The 19,656-nt window shown below is 44.1% G+C and overlaps 2 protein-coding genes across 9 annotated transcripts in view; one reads left to right on the forward strand and one right to left on the reverse strand.

Annotated features, from left to right (window-relative positions):
* CEP89 (centrosomal protein 89) overlaps window positions 1-19,656 on the reverse strand; it is a 256,966-nt gene that overhangs the window by 33,579 nt on the left and 203,731 nt on the right. Inside the window, exon 17 of one of the 4 annotated variants that reach the window (XM_056525757.1) lies at window positions 652-988. The exons of the other annotated variants lie outside the window; for them this stretch is intronic. Coding sequence (XP_056381732.1) covers window positions 983-988 — 6 coding nt within the window. The 3' untranslated portion in view covers window positions 652-982. Of the gene's footprint in view, window positions 1-651; window positions 989-19,656 lie in introns of those variants that run through there. 4 annotated transcript variants of the gene reach the window in all.
* Window positions 1-19,656, forward strand: part of LOC130276416 (E3 ubiquitin-protein ligase RNF182-like) — a 91,473-nt gene that overhangs the window by 21,773 nt on the left and 50,044 nt on the right. Inside the window, exon 2 of one of the 5 annotated variants that reach the window (XM_056525766.1) lies at window positions 11,243-11,326. The exons of the other annotated variants lie outside the window; for them this stretch is intronic. The gene's annotated coding sequence lies outside the window, so the exon portion shown is untranslated. The remainder of the gene's footprint in view (window positions 1-11,242; window positions 11,327-19,656) is intronic. 5 annotated transcript variants of the gene reach the window in all.

Consider the following 19,656-nt stretch of genomic DNA (forward strand, 5'->3'; position numbering starts at 1 on the left):
GTCATGCTGGAGGATGTTGCAGGCAGCAGAAAGTTCTCCACGGAGTATCCAGATTCATTTCATCTGTGAAGAGCACAAGGCGCCAGTGGCGAATTTGCCAATCTTGGTGTTCTCTGGCAAATGCCAAACGTCCTGCACGGTGTTGGGCTGTAAGCAAAACCCCCCACCTGTGGATGCTGGGCTCTCATACCACCCTCATGGAGTCCGTTTCTGACCGTTTGAGTGGACACATGCACATTTGTGGCTTGCTGGAGGTCATTTTGCAGGGCTCTGGCAGAGCTCCTCCTTGCAAAAGGCAGAGGTAGCGGTCCTGCTGCTGGGTTGTAGCCCTCCTACAGCCTCCTCCACGTCTCCTGATGTACTGGCCTGTCTCCTGGTAACACCTCCATGCTCTGGACACTATGCTGACAGAAACAACAAACCTTCTTGCCACAGCTCGCATTGATATGCCATCCTGGATTAGCTGCACCACCTGAGCCACTTGTGTGGGTTGTAGACTCTGTATCATTCTACCACTAGAGTGAAAGCATTCAAAAGTGACCAAAACATCAGCCAGGAAGCATAGGAACTGAGAAGTGGTCTGTGGTCACCACCTGCAGAACCACTCCTTTATTTGGGGTGTCTTGCTAATTGCGAGAGGTGGGGGTGATCGCAGACACAGCTGCAAACTCTCTGCTTCCTCTCGGACCCAGGACCCCTTTCTCCTCTCACAGCCTGTGCTGCTCCGGGTCCCTTGGAGCTGCTTCTATGGCCGTGACAAACTGCTGGCTGCCTGGTGATGAGCAGTGATGTGCGGGGTTCTGGAGCATCCTGCTTCCTGATGTATATGCCGTGGAAGGCAGATGTGTAGCAGTTGTGCAGTTTTTGGTGGGCATGTCTCTGGGTGCAGCATGTCCCTGGGTGCAGCGATGTGATGGTGGTGCTTGACTGCCACTAAGGACTGGACTGCCGCTTGTATCTTTTTCTGCTCTGCTGTTATTTCTTATATCTGGTAAAATAAGTGTGAGTAAAAAAAAGACTATGTGAATCAGTTATATAAATGGGACACTTCTACCCCCTTTATTGCAAATAGGTTTAACCCCTTAAGGACAGAGTTTTTCCGCTTTCATTTTCGTTTTAAAAAAAATCATAATTCTTTCAATTTTGCACCTAAAAATCCATATGATGGCTAATCTTTTGCACCACCTATTCTACTTTGTAATGACATCAGTCATTTTACCCCAAAATCCAAGGCGAATCGAGGAAAAAAAAAAACACTGTGCGACAAAATTGAAGAAAAAACTCTATTTTGTAAATTTTGGGGCTTCCGTTTCTACGCAGTACATTTTTCGGAGTAGATACCCTACTTATATAGATTTGATTTTGTCGTACTTCTGGAAAAAGTCATAACTACATGCAGGAAAATTAATAGGTTTGAAATTGTCATCTTCTGACTCCCATAACTTTTTTATTTTTGCGCGTACGGGGTAGTATGAGGTTCATTTTTTGCGCTGTGATCTGAAGTTTTTAGCTGTAGCATTTTTTTTTATTGATCTGACTTTTTGATCGCTTTTTATAAATTTTCCACGATATAGAAAGTGACAAAATTTTTTTGCGCGTACGCCATTGATCGTGCGGTCACAATACAGTGGTCCATATGATGGTAATTGGTTCCGGGAGGACCATCATATCTTGAAACCATCATATGTTGAGTACATAGGTCTATGGAAAACTGGTAATTGGTTCCGGAGCCCCGAGACCATCATATGTTGAGTACATATCTCTATGGAAAACTGGTAATTGGTTCCTGAGTCCATGAAATTTCAACCAGGGGCCAGGCCCGAGGTGGGGGCTTTGGGCCAGGCCCGAGGTGGGGGCTTTGGGCCAGGCCCGAGGTGGGGGCTTTGGGCCAGGCCCGAGGTGGGGGCTTTGGGCCAGGCCCGAGGTGGGGGCTTTGGGCCAGGCCCGAGGTGGGGGGGGGGGGCTTTGGGCCAGGCCTGGTGGGGCTTTGGGCCAGGCCTGGTGGGGCTATGGGCCAGGCCTGGTGGGGCTATGGGCCAGGCCTGGTGGGGCTTTGGGCTAGGCCTGGTGGGGCTTTGGGCCAGGCCTGGTGGGGCTATGGGATTTGTGCTGCTCTTAAGAGAGGGGGTTTAACTGCTGCCATGGGGTGAGGGGTTAACTTGACCCTTCACCCCATGGCAGCGGCAGTTTTATCGCTGCTGTCGCTGCATGAGGTGTTGACCCTTCACCCCATGGCAGCGGCAGTGTTAAGTTAACCCCTCACCCCGCGGCAGCGATAACACTGCCGCTGCCATGGGGTGAGAGGTTAACCCTGCCGCTGCCATGGGGTGAGGGGTTAACGCCACCGCTGCCATGCAAATGAGCACTCACCAGCTCTGCGTCTTCCTCTCCCGGTGGTCCTCCTGGACTGAGGCGCAGGCTGGCAACGTCACTGTCATGTGACAATACATTGTCACATGACAGTGAGGATCAGCGCCGCAAGGAGGCTGCTCCGGCATGCACCGGTATGTAAACCTGCTTAATAGCCCAGCGGTAGTCCGGCAGCAGCTGCGGCAGCCAGCGCTACCGGAGGGCCGCAAATTTTAATGATGGCCCCGACAAAAAGTATCGTATGTCGATACTGCTTTCAACATATGAGGCCATCGTATGTTGAAAATAACGTATGTCGAGGCCATCGCATCTCGAGGGATTACTGTATATTTTTATAATTCGGACATTTCCGCAGGCGGCGATACCACATGTTTATTTTTATTTACACAGTTTTTTTTTAGTTTTTTTTAAATGGGAAAAGGGGGGGGGGGGGGGAATTCAAACTTTTATTAGGGAAGGGGTTAAATGATCTTCATTAACTTTTTTTTTTTTCACTTTTTTTTGCAGCTGTTTTTTGCATCTTTTTTTGCATACATTCTGGTGGAGCATTTCCTCCAGATGTGTATATTTGGTGTACCTTGGGAGTGACATATTAAGTACGCACAAATTTATTAACTGCATACATTTCATTTACCCACAGAAATCTTGCGCAATGACCATATTTTTTACGCAAATATATGCCATCTTGGACTGCACGTAGCAAGGTGCTCTAAATCATCTATTTCATTTTTCAAAGAGTGGATGTACGAGGAGATTACTAAATTTGTCCCCAATTATGAAACTCATTGCACTTAATTGATAAATTTAGCGCATCTGCGCATAATTTAGAACTCAGCAAAAGGGGTAAACGGCTTCTACCATACACAATGATACATGCCCCCCACTGAGTTTTATATATATATATATATATATATATATATATAGATAATTCAGTTGAGGTAGAGGAAGAGGTAGATTAATTTCTAGCGCAAATCTCGAACCAGATATTAGCTATTGATCAAAAAGACAGCATTGAACATACTGTGAGTGCACAGGAAATTGAGCTAGCTCCAACATCATTTTCTGGTAATACACTGCTCAAAAAAATAAAGGGAACACAAACAACACAATGTAACTCCAAGTCAATCACACTTCTGTGAAATCACACTGTCCACTCAGGAAGCAACACTGATTGACAATCAATTTCACATGCTGTTGTGCAAATGGAACAGACAACAGGTGGAAATTATAGGCAATTAGCAAGATAACCCCAATAAAGGAGTGGTTCTACAGGTCTTGACCACAGACCACTTCTCAGTTCCTATGCTTCTTGGCTGATGTTTTGGTCACTTTTGAATGCTGGAGGTGCTTTCACTCTAGTGGTAGCATGTTTGCTGTGTCTGTCAGCGTAGTGTCCAGAGCATGGAGGTGCTACCAGGAGACAAGCTAGTACATCAGGAGACGTGGAGAAGGCCGTAGGAGGGCAACAACCCAGCAAATATACTCCGCCTTTGTGCAAGGAGGAGCACTGCCAGAGCCCTGCAAAATGACCTCCAGCAGGCCACAAATGTGCATGTATCCACTCAAACATTCAGGAACAGACTCCATGAGGGTGGTATGAGGGCCAAACGTCCACAGGTGTGGGTTGTGCTTACAGCCCAACACCGTGCTGGACGTTTGGCATTTGTCAGAGAACACCAAGTTTGGCAAATTCGCCACGGACGCCCTGTGCTCTTGACAGATGAAAGTAGGTTCACACTGAGCACATGTGACAGACGTGACAGTCTGAAGACGCAGTGGAGAACATTCTGCTGCCTGCAACATCCTCCAGCATGACCGGTTTGGCGGTGGGTAAGTAATGGTGTGGGTTGTTATTTCTTTGGGGGGCAGCACAGCCCTACATGTGCTTGCCAGAGGTAGCTTGACTGCCATTGGCTACCAAGATGAGATCCTCAGGCCCCTTATGAGACCATATGCTGGTGCGGTTGGCCCTGGGTTCCTCCTAATGTAAGACAATGCTAGACCTCAATATGGCTGGAGTGTGTCAGCGGTTCCTGCAAGAGGAAGGCATTGATGCTATGGATAGGCCCGCCCGTTCCCCAGACCTGAATCCGTTTGAGCACATCTGGGACATCATGTCTCGCTCCATCCACCAGCACCACGTTGCACCTCAGACTGTCCAGGAGCCACCTCATCAGGAGCATGCCCAGGCATTGTAGGGAGGTCATACAGGCAAGTGGAGGCCACACACACTACTGAGACTTATTTTGATTTGTTTTAAAGGACATTACATCCTACGGAACAAAGTATGAACATGTCAGCCAATGAGGGAGAGATACCTCAGCCCGCCCTAGATAAAATCCTGGTTGCAGTAGAAAAATGTAACACCTCCATAGAATTGCTAGCAAATCAAGTGGGGGTAATTGGAGTGGATATTGGATTGATAAAAAAGATCAGAGAAAGATGTAAAGAAATAGAGACACGATTTTCAAACATGGAGGATGAGGTACACAACCTCAAGAAGGAAGTGCAGAGGGTGGCGAGTGAAAATAAAATAATTAATCAAAAATTAATAGAAATGGAGGACTGGTCCAGAAGGGGAAATTTGAGAATGATTGGACTGCCTGAGGGAACAGAGGGCCGGGACATGGTGGCCTTCCTCCAGACATGGATTTTGTCCCAGTGTGGGGCAGAGAACCTCTCGGCCCATTTTAGTATTGTTAGAGCACACAGGGTTCCCGCTCAACCTCCACTAGTGGGAGGAAGACCTCGCACTACAATAATAAAGTTCTTGGATGACAGGGACCAAGATAATGTTTTGACTGCTATAAGGAAAAATAAAGAGATTTTGTACAATAACAATCGGATAATGTTTTTCCCAGACTATGCAATGGAAACCCAGAAAAGAATGTCAAAAAAAGACTGGCCCAAAACGGACTAAAGTTTGCCTTATTATTCCCCGCTAGGCTGAGGATAACAAATGATAGTGAAACCGTGTCTTTTGTGTCGGTAGGGGAGGCGGTAGACAGGATGGACACTAAAGGGTTAAAAGTACTTAAGGAATAAGCAGGGGGACGGGGTGGCTGGTGGGGGGGGTAACACGTAAGGAAAGAGACTGGTCGCAGATGTCGACGAGTCGCTAGGGGGGGGCGGGATGGGAGGGAACTCCGGGGGGAATTTTTGTGTTGTGTTTTTTTTTTTCCTCGTGTTCGGGCCCCAATCTTGCTTTATTTCTTTCTGCCACTTAATAGCTATGCAGGGGGAATATAGTGAGGAGGTCCCTGGATGAGTGAAACAAGGGTGATTGCATGGAATATAAGAGGGTTAGGTGATAAAGTAAAAAGATTGGCAATATTAGGGATTATTAAAAATTATTTACCGGGAATAATAGGTTTAATTGAAACACACTTTACAAAAGACACAGTCAACACAATTAAAAGAAGTTTGTGGAACCATAGCTACCACTCCTGTTTTACAGCAAATTCACGGAGGGTTTCAGTACTGGTGCATAGGAATATAAATTGGGAGTTGTATAGTAAATGGATAGATGACCAAGGATGTTTTATTTTTTTGCATGGGAGAATATATAGATTAATCTGTATTATGGCATTCGTGTATATCCCCCCTCCTTATTCACCCAGGGTCCTCCTCAAGTTAGCAGAGTTCTGTATACAGAAAGAAAGTTGTCCGTTTTTTGTCCAGGGAGATATGAATTGTGTCTTGTCTTAGAGTCTGGATAGATTGAGAATAAATAGAGCCACACAGGTGGTGGGGACATCTCCCTTAGCTAAGTTATGTGCTGAACTGGGGTGGAAAGATATATGGAGAGTACGAAACCCCGCCGGCAGAAGTTATTCTTGCTGGAATAAAACATGTCAGCCCCTATCCAGAATTGATCTCTGTTTGGGGAATAACCATAGAGTAAAATTAAGAGGGTAAGATATCTTCCCCGCTGCCTATCAGACCATGCAGCCTTAGAAATTCTGGTAGATACAGGGAAAATTATAGAAAAAGGCCCTTGTAGAATCAATGCCCACTGGCTGGAACTGATTGACAGCAAAAATATTATAGAGAAGATGGAAGAATTTTTTGAAAATAATTGGGATTCAGCCAGTGAGCAGGTGGTGTGGGATACAGGTAAAGCCTATCTGAGAGGAGAACTGATGGGGGCAGTTCGGAAAAAGAGATGGGAATTTAAACAAAAGGAGGAAAAGTTAAGAACAGAAAGTGAGCAAGCTGAAAGTAGATATGTGGTATTCCCCACAGATGAAAATAGGATCAGTTGGGAGAAAAGTCAGGATGAACTCAATGAGTATTTGATAGTGAAAAACAAAAATAAGCTATTATTCCAAGGTCAACAGCGGTTTACACAGGCGGGGACTCCCAATAAATATCTGATGTCAATCATCGCCAACCAACAGGCGCCCACGAGGATACATACAGTTAAAAAAGAAAAGGGGGGGGATAGCAGTTGGTACAGAGGAGGTAGTTAAGGAATTTCAGGATTTTTATACACAACTTTATAAGACCGAACTTGATAGGACAAAGGAGGAAATAGGTACATATTTGAGTGGATTGGCTCTTCCGTGTCTGGGGGAGGTGGAGAGTGGAAATTTGGAAACCCCCTAACAGAGAGGGAAATTAATGAAACTCTGTCGAGGATAAAGGGTAAAACCACTCCGGGGAATGATGGCCTACCTTTTGAGGTATATAGGAGATATGGAACAGTGCTCTTGCCAGCTTTGGTGAAAGTATTGAGTACAAGTCTGAAACAGGGCCGACTACCAGATTCAATGAGAGAATCTGTAATCACTCTGATATTGAAATCTGACAAGAAAGAGATGGGCTCTTACAGGCCCATCTCGTTATTGAATACAGATACCAAGTTATGTGTGAAGGTTTTGGCGATCAGGATGCAAACGGTGATTGGAGATCTAGTGCACATAGATCAAAGTGGGTTTATCCTAGGGAGAATGGCATGCCATAATATTCACAGGGTCATCTCCAATATAGAACTGTGTCAGCTGAGGGGGGCGGACTGGGAGTTCCTGTGGCAGGTACTAAGGGAGATGGGTTTTGGAGATCTTTATGGGAGGATGGTTAAGCTACTATATACAGAGCCTAGGGCTAGAGTCATGGTGGAAGGGAAATTGTACAACTGGTACTGACGAGAGGCACGAGGCAGGGTTGTCCCCTCTCCCCCCTGCTGTTCGCGCTGAGCCTGGAGCCCTTGGCAGTTAGAATTAGAACAGAAAACGGCATAGAAGGATTTGGCGGGAGGGGGGACAAATTGTGTCTCTATGCAGACGACATCCTGATGTTTTTGAGAGGGGAAGAAGACCTAACCAGAGCCATGGAGGTGATCAAAACTTTTGGTACATTCTCGGGCTTGGAAATAAATTGGTCCAAGTCTGTGTTGCTCCCGTTGGGTGAGGAAAAACCAAAAATAGAACAGGAGATGAGAGTTCTAGGGGAAAAGGAACACTTCAAGTATTTAGGGATCCAGATCTCAAGGGATATTAATAAACATCACGATCTGAATTTAAAACCCATAATAAAAGCACTAGAGCAGAAAACACGAATCTGGAGTCAACTAAAAATATCCAGAATGGACAGAATGGTATTACTCAAGACTGTATTAGAGATGAGCGAACTTACAGTAAATTCGATTCGTCACAAACTTCTCGGCTCGGCAGTTGATGACTTTTCCTGCGTAAATTAGTTCAGCCTTCAGGTGCTCTGGTGGGCTGGAAAAGGTGGATACAGTCCTAGGAAAGAGTCTCCTAGGACTGTATCCACCTTTTCCAGCCCACCGGAGCACCGGAAAGCTGAACTAATTTATGCAGGAAAAGTCATCAACTGCCGAGCGGAGAAGTTCGTGACGAATCGAATTTACTGTAAGTTCGCTCATCTCTAGACTGTATTTTTGCCAAAATTTTTGTACATATTTTATTCTTCCCCGGTGTGGTGTGATGATCATCTCAGCCTTTAATTCATTAATATGGGGACGCCAGAGAACGAGAATTAAAATTGATTTCCTTTGCCTCCCGAGAGCACGGGGGGGGGGGGGGGGGGGGGGCTTGGGGTGTATGTCCTTCTCGGATATAAGAAGGTATTTTCTGGTATCTCAGTGTTATTTTATTAACTGCTGGAGAGAGATAGAATTCTTTTCCTACCTGGTGAAAGAAGAAGAGAATAGGTTTTCGTCCATATTTGAGCTGCTAGAATCAGGTCAATTGAAAGGTAGAAGGTGGAAAAATAGTAAAATAGTGGGTAGTTTAAGGAAAACTTGGGAAAGATTAAGGGTAGAGATGGGGCTAAAGGGGGTATTAGATGTGGCACTAGTTTGGAAGAATAGGTATTTGAAAGGAGAGTTGGATAAGAGGGAATTTAAGAGTTTGGGACACTTAAATCAAATTAAATTAAATTTGGGATAAAATCGATTAAATGAAATTTGGGATATTTGGAAAGATGGGGAAATTGTCTCATGGGAGGCATTGAATGAAGGGCAAGGTCACAAGAAAGGGGAATGGCTGGAATATTTGAGATTAAAAAGCACATTAAAAAGTTCATTAGAAGGAGGGTTAGAAATAGCTCACACGGGGGAATTATTAAAAAAAAATAATAGAAGGGGAATTTAAAAAATAGAGTAATATCAAAAATATATAATGCACTTAGAGATAATAAAGATGCACTAAAACCACACAGCAGTAAACAGAAATGGCAGCAAGAAATAGGGCCCATATCCGAAAATCAGTGGACACTTATATTAAGGAGATTAGATTACCATTAAATAATAATAACAAAATGATTCAGTTTAATATATTATATAGGCTATATTACACCCCACTATTCCTATACAAGATTGGAAAAAAAAACTCGGGAGCATGCGGGAAATGTGGACAAGAGGGGGCAGACACACTGCATATGTTCTGGACATGCACTGTTAAAAAGTTCTGGATAGAGGTCTGTCAAAAAACTGAGAGTTATTGGAAGATTAAGATAGAAATTACAGAGGGGGCGTGGCCTGGCTGCTGAGGCGCATGGACGTGTGAGAGAGGAGCTCCGTCCTTCAGCCTGTTCTAGCGACTAAGATACCGCTTTCACCCGCAAACTACTCACCGCTCCGGACATAGAGTGTGCCCCTGAACTCCCTGATCATGCCGGGACGCAAAAGGAAGCCGACCCTGCATCGCTCGTTGGCGAAATTCTGCTTCTCCCCGCGGGACCTTGCGAAACAAGATGGCGCCGATGGCGCGACAGCGCGGCATGGAGAAGCGGGCACACGCCGCAGCGCCACAGATTTCTCTCCGCTGAGAAGGAGGTCGGCTTCGGATACCGACCTGTCCACTGTAACTGCGACGGAGGGTCCATTAACACAGACTGGCAGACCGAGATCTCCCACCGGCGGACCGGATGACCTGAAGGCTCCACGCAGCACCTGTTCTTCTCCAGGTACCCCTGTTTCCTCTATAGCTGCAAAGCGCTCCTTGAGCCCTGCAGAGCTCAAAGTGGAACTGTCACCCCTATCTCAGCAACAGAAAGAGAGACTTTCTACCCCTACTCCTCTGGAAGTCTTAGCTGCCACAGACCCACTATCTGCTATGCCAGTGATGAATAAGTCACTTACAGACACAGCCATGAAAGATATGTTAGTCCTGCTACGCACTACCTTTCTGCAGGATATACACCAATTAGTACAGCCAGTACAGGCCATTGTGACAGAGCTGGGTGGCAGGGTGGACCATTTAGAGTGAAACTGGGAGAATTTGCAGATTCCCACAACTCCCTCATTGATCTACATTATGAAGCCGAAGACGAAATAACGGCTCTCCGCGCCAAAATAGCACATATGGAGGACCGCAGTCGCCGAAATAATGTGAAACTGCGGGGGGTGCCAGAGTCTGTGCCTCCAGCTGAGGTGCCCGCTTATGTGTGCTCTCTTCTAAAAGCAGTATTGCCTGACTGCACTCAGCAAGAACTTGTTGTGGATAGAGCTCACCGCATACCTAGACCAAGACATCTGGAGGATACAGTCCCCAGAGATATATTAGCCAGAATCCATTTCTATCATATCAAGGAACGTTTATTGGAACTCTCTAGACGCAACAACGGCTTGCCCGCTCCTTACCATCGAGTTTCTCTATACGCAGATCTTTCCGCTGCTACACTCAGAGCTAGACGAGACCTGATCCCTATTACCTCAGCCCTACGTTCTGCTAAAGTTTTATATAGATGGGGTTTCCCGACAAAACTCCTCATTCGGAAGGACAATACTACACATGTCATCCAAAATGTTAATGATGGAGAATCATTGCTTGCGTCTTGGAACATTCCTATCCCACCTCAAGGTCCAGATCGCATGGAGAAATTGGTTCGCCTTCAAAAGGACTGGGACACCGCCTGAAATTATTGCAAGGGAGAAATGATTTACTCAGAAGACGGGCTCCGGGACACTGTTCTTGTGCCTCAGTTTCAGAGTGGACTCTAACCCCCACTCCATTGTGGAGGGTGTTCGTTGTACACCTTCTGTGTTTCATTGTTTTGTGTGTCTGTTTGTGTGTTTGTGGCAATGTCTTTTCTGTTGGTCCTCGAAACATACACTGTGTTATAATGACAGGCACGCCCTGGCTGGGAGGTGTGCTTTGTCTTCTTTACTTGATTTACCTGCGACTGCTTTCTCTGATTACGCATATTGATCCAGGATAGTAATCTCATTGGCGAGTTTGAATGTGAATGGGCTAAATGCACCACATAAGCGTTCCTATTTATGGAAAGAGGTGAAAAATCTAAAATGTGATATTCTGTGCCTACAGGAAACGCATCTATTAGCCAAAGATGCGTACCGCCTTACTAACCCATCTTTTTCCCATTTCTTCCACTCTCACCACAGTTCTAAATCCAGGGGAGTCTCGATTGCTATTAGAAACACGGTTGCGTTCACACTTCAGGACGTGACGTCAGACCAGCAGGGAAGGTACGTGATCCTTCGGTGTGTCATCAATGCTGCTCCTCTTACTATTGTTGCTTTATATGCCCCAAACTCTGGCCAACTTAAATTTGTGAAAAAATTATTAAAATTGACCCGCAGGAATCCTTGGGGTTCCTTGTTGGTCTGTGGGGATTTCAACTCGGTCTCGGATGTCTCTCTGGACACTACTTCTACCTCTCGCTTTCCTACAGCTTCTCTTTCCTCGCTTATACATGATGCAGAGTTGTATGATGTTTGGAGAACAACACATGACTCAGAAAGAGACTATACTTTTCTTTCATCAGTCCACAACTCTTATTCACGCATTGATATGTTTCTGTTAGATAGGACACTTCTCTCCACTTAAATCCACTATAGAACAGATAAAATGGTCGGATTACGCCGCTATTACATTACATCTCACAGACGCCATTTCATCTCCCACTACGTACACATGGAGGAGCAACCCTTTTTTGTGGTCGCACCCCATGTATTTCAAAAAACTTCATAACAACATAGAGGAATACTTTCTACAAAATGCACACACAGTTTCTGATCCTATAGTATTATGGAACTGTCACAAAGCGGTCATCCGAGGCAATTGTATTCAATATGGCTCTTTACTGAAAAGGCAGAGAGATCAGAAAATAGATGAGGTAATGTCACGCCTACACGTTGCAGAACGAAACAATATGGCTGCACCTTCGGACACACTTGCGTTGGAAGTAGCTTCCTTGCGCAGGGAACTCCGTTGCCTGATGTTGCAGACATATGAGAAGTCCTATAGGAAATTACAAGCATCATTCTACTCCCAAAACAATAAGGCTGGGAAACTCTTAGCTAACAGACTAAAGCAAAGGCAACAAAAAAGTCGCATACCATACCTCATACACCCGAAAACCCAACAAAAGTTGTATACTCCCAATGATATATCCAACGGCTTTCTTTCTTTCTACTCTGAACTTTATAATCTAAAAGATTCTGCTCCCGCCTCTCCTGATTTATCTCAGACTACCACTGATTTTCTCGCATCTCTCCACTTACCCACCCTTACATCTGACCAGCTCGCCTCCTTAAACAAGGAGATCACAGTGGAGGAGATCCAGTTGACAATAAAGTCCTTGCCATCTGACAAAGCGCCAGGCCCTGATGGGTATGTAAATTCTTACTATAAAAAATTCCAGGCTCTTCTTTCCCCCCACCTTACTAACTTCTGCAATGCAGCCATGAGTACTGGAAAACTCCCTCTAGAGAACTTACAGGCTCACATCATGACTCTCCCTAAACCGGGTAAAACCTCGGACAGGCCCCAAAACTTCAGGCCAATATCACTCCTGAATCAGGACGTAAAGATTTATGCCAAGCTGCTAGCATCACGTATCTCCCTAGTGCTACCCTCCTTGATTTCCACTGACCAGTCTGGGTTTGTGGCTGGCAGACAGGCCTCAGACAATACCAGACGTCTACTGAATATTTTTGCACACTTAGAACGTGGTGGCGCTCCTGCAGTGATTATGGCGCTGGACGCCGAGAAGGCCTTCGACCGCCTTCGGTGGTCGTATGCCTTCTCGGCCCTCTCACGCATGGGCTTTGCTGGTCAGATTCTCTCTGCTATTTCTTCGCTCTACTCTTGCCCCTCTGCTAGAGTTCTCGCTAACGGCTCATACTCTGACATCTTTTACATATCCAACGGTTCACGCCAGGGCTGTCCACTATCGCCACTCATATATATTTTGTCCATGGAGCCATTGGCCCAAGCTATCAGGGCTAGTGCGGACGTTACAGGGGTCCTCATCGGCCATCAAGAACATACCATCTCGCTTTATGCAGATGATGTTATTCTATCCTTAACCAATCCTAGTACATCTATCCCTGCTGTCATGTTTTTTTCTATGTAAGTTTGGCGATCTTTCCTTTTACCTTCTCAACGCCTCTAAAACCCAGGCCTTGGCTATAAATCTACCTGATAAAGTCCTTACAAGACTGAAAACTACCTACGCTTTTGACTGGAAAACTAGCTCCATACAATACTTAGGAATACAGCTTTCATACCCTCATAACACATTGTACAAAGAGAATTATGTTCCTTTACTTACCTCAATAGCAATGGAAACTGAGAGGATGACACGGTCCGAAATATCCTGGGTCGGCCGAGTAGCAACTTTTAAAATGTTTCTCCTTCCGAAATTTCTATACTTATTTTGCACACTTCCCATCTCTTTACCTCCTATTTTCTTTTCCAAAGCTCAAAAAATCCTCACCTCTTTCATATGGGCCAGCTGCAGACCGAGACTCTATACTCAAATCCTCACTAGATCTAAGGATCAAGGTGGGCTGGGATCCCCAAATTTGAATTATTATTATATAGCAACCTTAGTATCTATGTTGAAGCATTGGCACCAACACCGAACAGATCTGCCCTGGGTTGATATCGAAAATGACACTGTTCACCCTTACAGGTTGGGAGATTTACTCTATCTACCCTACTGGAAATTGCCTACCCCTACTTTTGTAAATCCGATAGTTAAAGCATCCTACATGGCTTGGTGTAAATATATTGCTAGACCGTCTTCTGCGCGTCAAATGCGCATTACTGATATACCCATGTCGTTTGTCCAAGCACATATTCAAAACATTGACTTGAATTCATGGATTGATAAGGGCATTGATAGCATACACCGTAAAATGGAAGGTGACACTCTGCTCACCTTTGCAATTTTGAGGGACAAGTATCAAATAGCCAAGAATGATTTTTACAAATACCTGCAGGTCAGACATTTCATACAAAAATTGGAGCACTCGAGCACTCCCCTGGATGGCACATCCATTAACCAAGTGTCCCCCTCCATGAAGGGACTAAGACAATATTATAACTATCTTAATCAATCACAAGTATTCACTAAATCTTACCCCCTACGGGAATGGGAATTGGAATTAAAACTTTCAATACCTCTAGAGGATTGGCAGTCTGCTTTTACAGATATTAATAGGGCTTTCCAATGTTCCTCACACATAGAATCTGCGCTTAAAACTATTCTAAGATGGTATTACACTCCAGCTCGGTTAAGTAAGTTTTATCCTGCAGTATCGGACGTATGTTGGAGAGGGTGCGGTGGGAAGGGGACTTTATCCCATGTTCTCTGGTTTTGCCCGTTGCTTGCCCCTTATTTGAGAACTTGCGAGTCACTCCTCAAAGGGTTGTTTGGCAATGATATTGGCTGGTCACCTCAATCAGTACTTTTATTTGTTGAAACACGTAAACTACCTAGAGATATGAGAGACTTGTTTTGTATTCTATGCATCCTGATTAAGATCACTATAGCAAGTAACTGGAAGACTCCAAATATTCCATCTACGGATACCCTCATTAACAAAATAAATCTAACTTACTCATATGAGAAAATTATAGCATTAGGAGCAGGTAGATTGCCATTTTTTCACAAACGTTGGTTACTTTGGACCTTATCGCCACACTGCATAGACTCGTAGTGAAGATAGGGATATGTGATACCAGGCTGGGTAGCAATCATTGTTTTCCACAGACTTATCCTCCTATTATTTAAGCCCACTCACACTTGTATACTGCCTACATTTTTCCACTACAACATAGTCTACTTTTCTCCATAACAGTGTATGTACAATTTGAAAAACAGTGTGTAATAAGAAAATAAGGATCATTTGACTCTTTTTGCTTAACGACTTAGTGATAATAGAATAGCATTGCCGGATAGGTTATTTTGTTTTTAACTTATGTCTGTTTTATGTTAAGGGTCTTTCTGAGATATACTGCAACTTGACTCATGGCTCACATTCGGTGATATGACCCACCTGTTTTCTTTGTAATATGTTTCGGAAAAAAAAATCTTCAATAAAAATGATTTAAAAAAAAAAAAAAAAATAGAAATTACAGCTGTAATAGCCATTTTGGGAGATGACCCCCCACAGATAAGGGATATAGTTACAAGTAAAAAGATACTCAGAAGTTTGTTTTACGCTAGACTCATGATAGTTAGAGGGTGGATAAAACCTGGACACTTTCATATTAACGAGTGGTGGAGAGGTTTGAGGATGGAGTATAAAATTAAGTAAGGAGGTGGGAGGAGATCTGTTCTAAGAATGGGAAGAAGGAAGAGGGAAAATAAAATAAAAATTATACATACCTTTCTCTAAAAAAAAAAATGTTTTTTCTCTCCTCCGGGGAGGGGTGGGTTGAGGGGATAGGGGAGGGGGGTAGGTGGGGATAATGTTATTTTGTACTAGGGGTTAATAATGAATATGTCTCGCTGTTTTAAATTTGTATAAGCGATGGTTGAATAATAAAAAATTAAATAAAAAAAAGTTGGATCAGCGTGTAGTGTGGTTTTCCATTTTGAGTGTGATTCCATATCCAGACCTCCATGGGTTGATAAATTTGATTTCCATTGATAATTTTTGTGTGATTTTGTTGTCAGCACATTCAACTATGTAAAGACGAAAGTATTTCATACGATTAGTTCATTCATTCAGCTCTAGGACATGTTATCTTAGTGTTCCCTTTATTTTTTTGAGAAGTGTACATCTCCATGTTTGGGTGGCCTGCCATTTGAAATCTATAGGGAAGTGGGACCTGTGCTAATGCAAAAATTACTAGAGCTGTTGAATGAAACCTGTAAGAAGGTAGATTGCCACCAAGTATGCAAGAAGCAAATATTGTGCTAATCCTTAAGAAAAACAAGGACCCAGGGGGGATAGGATCTTATAGACCCAGCTCCTTCCTGAACACAGATGTGAGGATATTCGCTGAATTGCTTGTATTGTTAAGATCACTTAGAATAACAGTTGTAGTGTCTGTGACCAGGCTGGCATATGAACTAATGTGGATAGCAGAGGATGTAACATCCCGTAAACTGCAGATCGATTAAAAGTTGCAATTAAAATATTGTGAAGGACATCTATTTATACACTTGGACAATTTCTGTGGATAATATAAATGAAGCAGCGCTTTGACAGTTGTCATTTGGATCTCTTGGATTGTACTGAATGGATGATGTGATGCAGGTTGAGATATATGTATATAAATCTGTTTTAATATGTAATACTATTACCTTTATTGCCAGTCACACAAGGGCTCTGTGAATAAACCTAGCCATTCTTTTATCCTTTTGTTATGTATTTATGCTAACGTGGTTAGCCTGGATATGTGGGAGGAGCGTGAGGACTATAAGAATCTGCGGTGCGGGTTCTTCACGTGATCACTGATCAGCTGACTGGAGAGTCAGCTGACTGGAAGTCCTCTCCCCTCAGCACCGGCGTCGGTAAGTGGCCGGGGCTGACTGTGGTTCAGCATCGGCGTTCTCCCGTTCTGGAGGTAAGCCGGAGTTTCGGGGGACCCTCAGTCAGTCCAGCCCTGGATTTATCTATTGGGGAACTTTTAAGTATGGAGGCATTCCAGGGAAACCATATGAAGTTTATTTTAGTTGCAGGGCCACGCTACATTGTACGGTCATATTTCACAAAGTGGGACCTATCTTGATAGCGGGCCAGGCCACAGTTCTCGGTCAGGTCACAGTTCGGGGGTATACTGGATATGCTGGGGTCGTGACTAGCACGTGGGCCTGTGTCACCAACAGTACTGCGCAGCGCCCATTGAGGTTCAGTGTCATATCGGAGGCCATGCTCTCACAGAATCCCTATTTAGTCACAACAGTATGCTGGGGGATCCCCCCCCCCCTCCCCTCTCTTCATTCCGTTATAGGGTATAGTATTCAGTACTGCAGGCGCATAGTGAGACTCAGAGTTTATACATTATTATTCATTTAGGGCTGCCTCTACCTATGTAGATATTGGATGCTAGTGTTAGGTAGTTTGTATGGAATATGTAGCAGTATCTATTCATATCTGCTATTTTCTCTCATCAGACTCAGCTATATAATCATTTAGGTGTTTTTTATATGTAAATATATGCTATACTGGTTATAAAGGTGCAGTACATGTTTAATTTTACTATTTTACACAGGTTATGTTATTTGTATAGCCTTTTGATTATTTGTCATTTTGCTTTGTTCGGCAGATCCATAACATGCATTTTAGTTTGTCTCCCCGCTTTCTTTTGGTAGTTATCACAACATATACCACAGTCATTATCTGACTGCTTCATTTAAGTTCTATTTATCAATCTCTCTGTCATATGTTAAAGGACAACTGCAGCGGTATGACACTTATCCCCTATCTACTTGATAGGGGATAAATGTTTGATTGCGGGGGGTCCGACAGCTGGGACCCCCCCTCGATCTCCCTAACGGGGCGCCGCCATTAGCGCTCATGGTGAGCGCTAAGGCGCGTAGCGTCAACCTAGAGGTCGACGGTGACGCCCTGTCTCCTCCCCGTCCCCATACAGTTATATGGGGGAGACGGGGAGGCACAAACGCTTCCTCCCTGTCTCTCCCATAGAGATGTATGGAGGAGGCGTGCCGGCTGCAACGTCATGCTGCGGCCGGCACTCCCCCTGCACGGGACAGCCGCGGCCCCCTACAGGAGATCACAGGGGGTCCCAGCGGTCGGACCCCCAATGATCATACACTTATCCCCTATCCTGTGGATAGGGGATAAGTGTTAATCACGCTGCAGATGTCCTTTAATATATGCAGCTATATTGGAAATTTCTTCACTTCTTGCGTATATCATTCAATCTGACCTATTTAAAAAAAAAATTTGTCATTGATCTATCCTGTCTGGGGATAAATTAGTTATTAAGACATATGTCTTGCTTTTTAGGTTTGTGCAGTTTGATTCGGTCTCTGTGGCATCAATTTTGTTGTGGATTCATTCGTTATTGTTGTAGGGTATTTCATTATAGGTAGAGTTCTTAACCGATGCAGTACAGTGAGTTGTTCATCATCCTGGTACGTATCTAGACAGAGGCTTTTGTTTTGTATAGATTATTTTTACGGTTTTAACCCCTTAAGGACTCAGGGTTTTTCCGTTTTTGCACTTTCGTTTTTTCCTCCTTACCTTTTAAAAAGCATAACCCTTTCAATTTTATAACCTAAAAATCCATATTATGGCTTATTTTTTGCGTCGCCAATTCTACTTTGCAGTGACATTAGTCATTTTATCCAAAAATGCACGGCGAAACGGAAAAAAAAATCATTGTGCGACAAAATCGAAAAAAAAAAAGCCATTTTGCAACTTTTGGGGGCTTCCGTTTCTACGCAGTGCATATTTCGGTAAAAATTACACCTTATCATTATTCTGTAGGTCCATACGGTTAAAATGATACCCTACTTATATAGGTTTGATTTTGTCGCACTTCTGGAAAAAATCATAACTACATGCAGGAAAATGTATACGTTTAAAAATTTCATCTTCTGACCCCTATAACTTTTTTATTTTTCCATGTACAGGGCGGTATGAGGACTCATTTTTTGCGCCGTGATCTGAAGTTTTTATCAGTATGATTTTTGTTTTGATCAGACTTTTTCATCACTTTTTATTAATTTTTTTAATGGTATAAAAAGTGACCAAAATACACTTTTTTGGACTTTTGAATTTTTTTGCGCGTACGCCATTGACCGTGCGGTTTAATTAAGGATACATTTTTATAGTTCGGACATTTACGCACGCGGCGATACCACATATGTTTATTTTTTTTTTTACACTTTTATTTTTTTTTAAGGGAAAAGGGGGGTGATTCAAACTTTTATTAGGGAAGGGGTTAAATGACCTTTATTAACACTTTTTTTTACATTTTTTTTGCAGTGCTATAGGTCCCATAGGGACCTATAACACTGCACACACTGATCTCTCATCCTGATCACAGGCGTGTATTAACACGCCTGTGATCAGCATTATCGGCGCTTGACTGCTCCTGTCTGGATCTCAGGCACGGAGCAGTCATTCGTCGATCGGACACCGAGGAGGCAGGTAAGGGCCCTCCCGGTCAGCTGTTCGGGACGCCGCGATTTCACTGCGGCGGTCCCGAACAGCCCGACTGAGCAGCCGGGTCACTTTCAGTTTCACTTAAGAAGCGGCGGTCAGCTTTGACCGCCGCTTCTAAAGGGTTAATACCGCACATCGCCGCGATCGGCGATGTGTGGTATTAGCCGCGGGTCCCGGCCGTTGATGAGCGCCGGGACCGACGCGATATGATGCAGGATCGCGGCGCGATCCCGCTTCATATCGCGGGAGCCGGTGCAGGACGTAAATATACGTCCTGCGTCGTTAAGGGTTTACATTTTTCAGATTCGTGTAGTTGGGTATGTTGGTTACAGTATCAAGATTTATACCATTATCTTCTATTCGCATTTTGTTTGTCAACCTACTTTTCCTGGTACGTAGTTAGTTTTTAGTTCCTTTTA

Source organism: Hyla sarda, chromosome 6 (genome assembly GCF_029499605.1).
Source record: "Hyla sarda isolate aHylSar1 chromosome 6, aHylSar1.hap1, whole genome shotgun sequence".
NCBI classification, from domain to species: Eukaryota; Metazoa; Chordata; class Amphibia; order Anura; family Hylidae; genus Hyla; species Hyla sarda.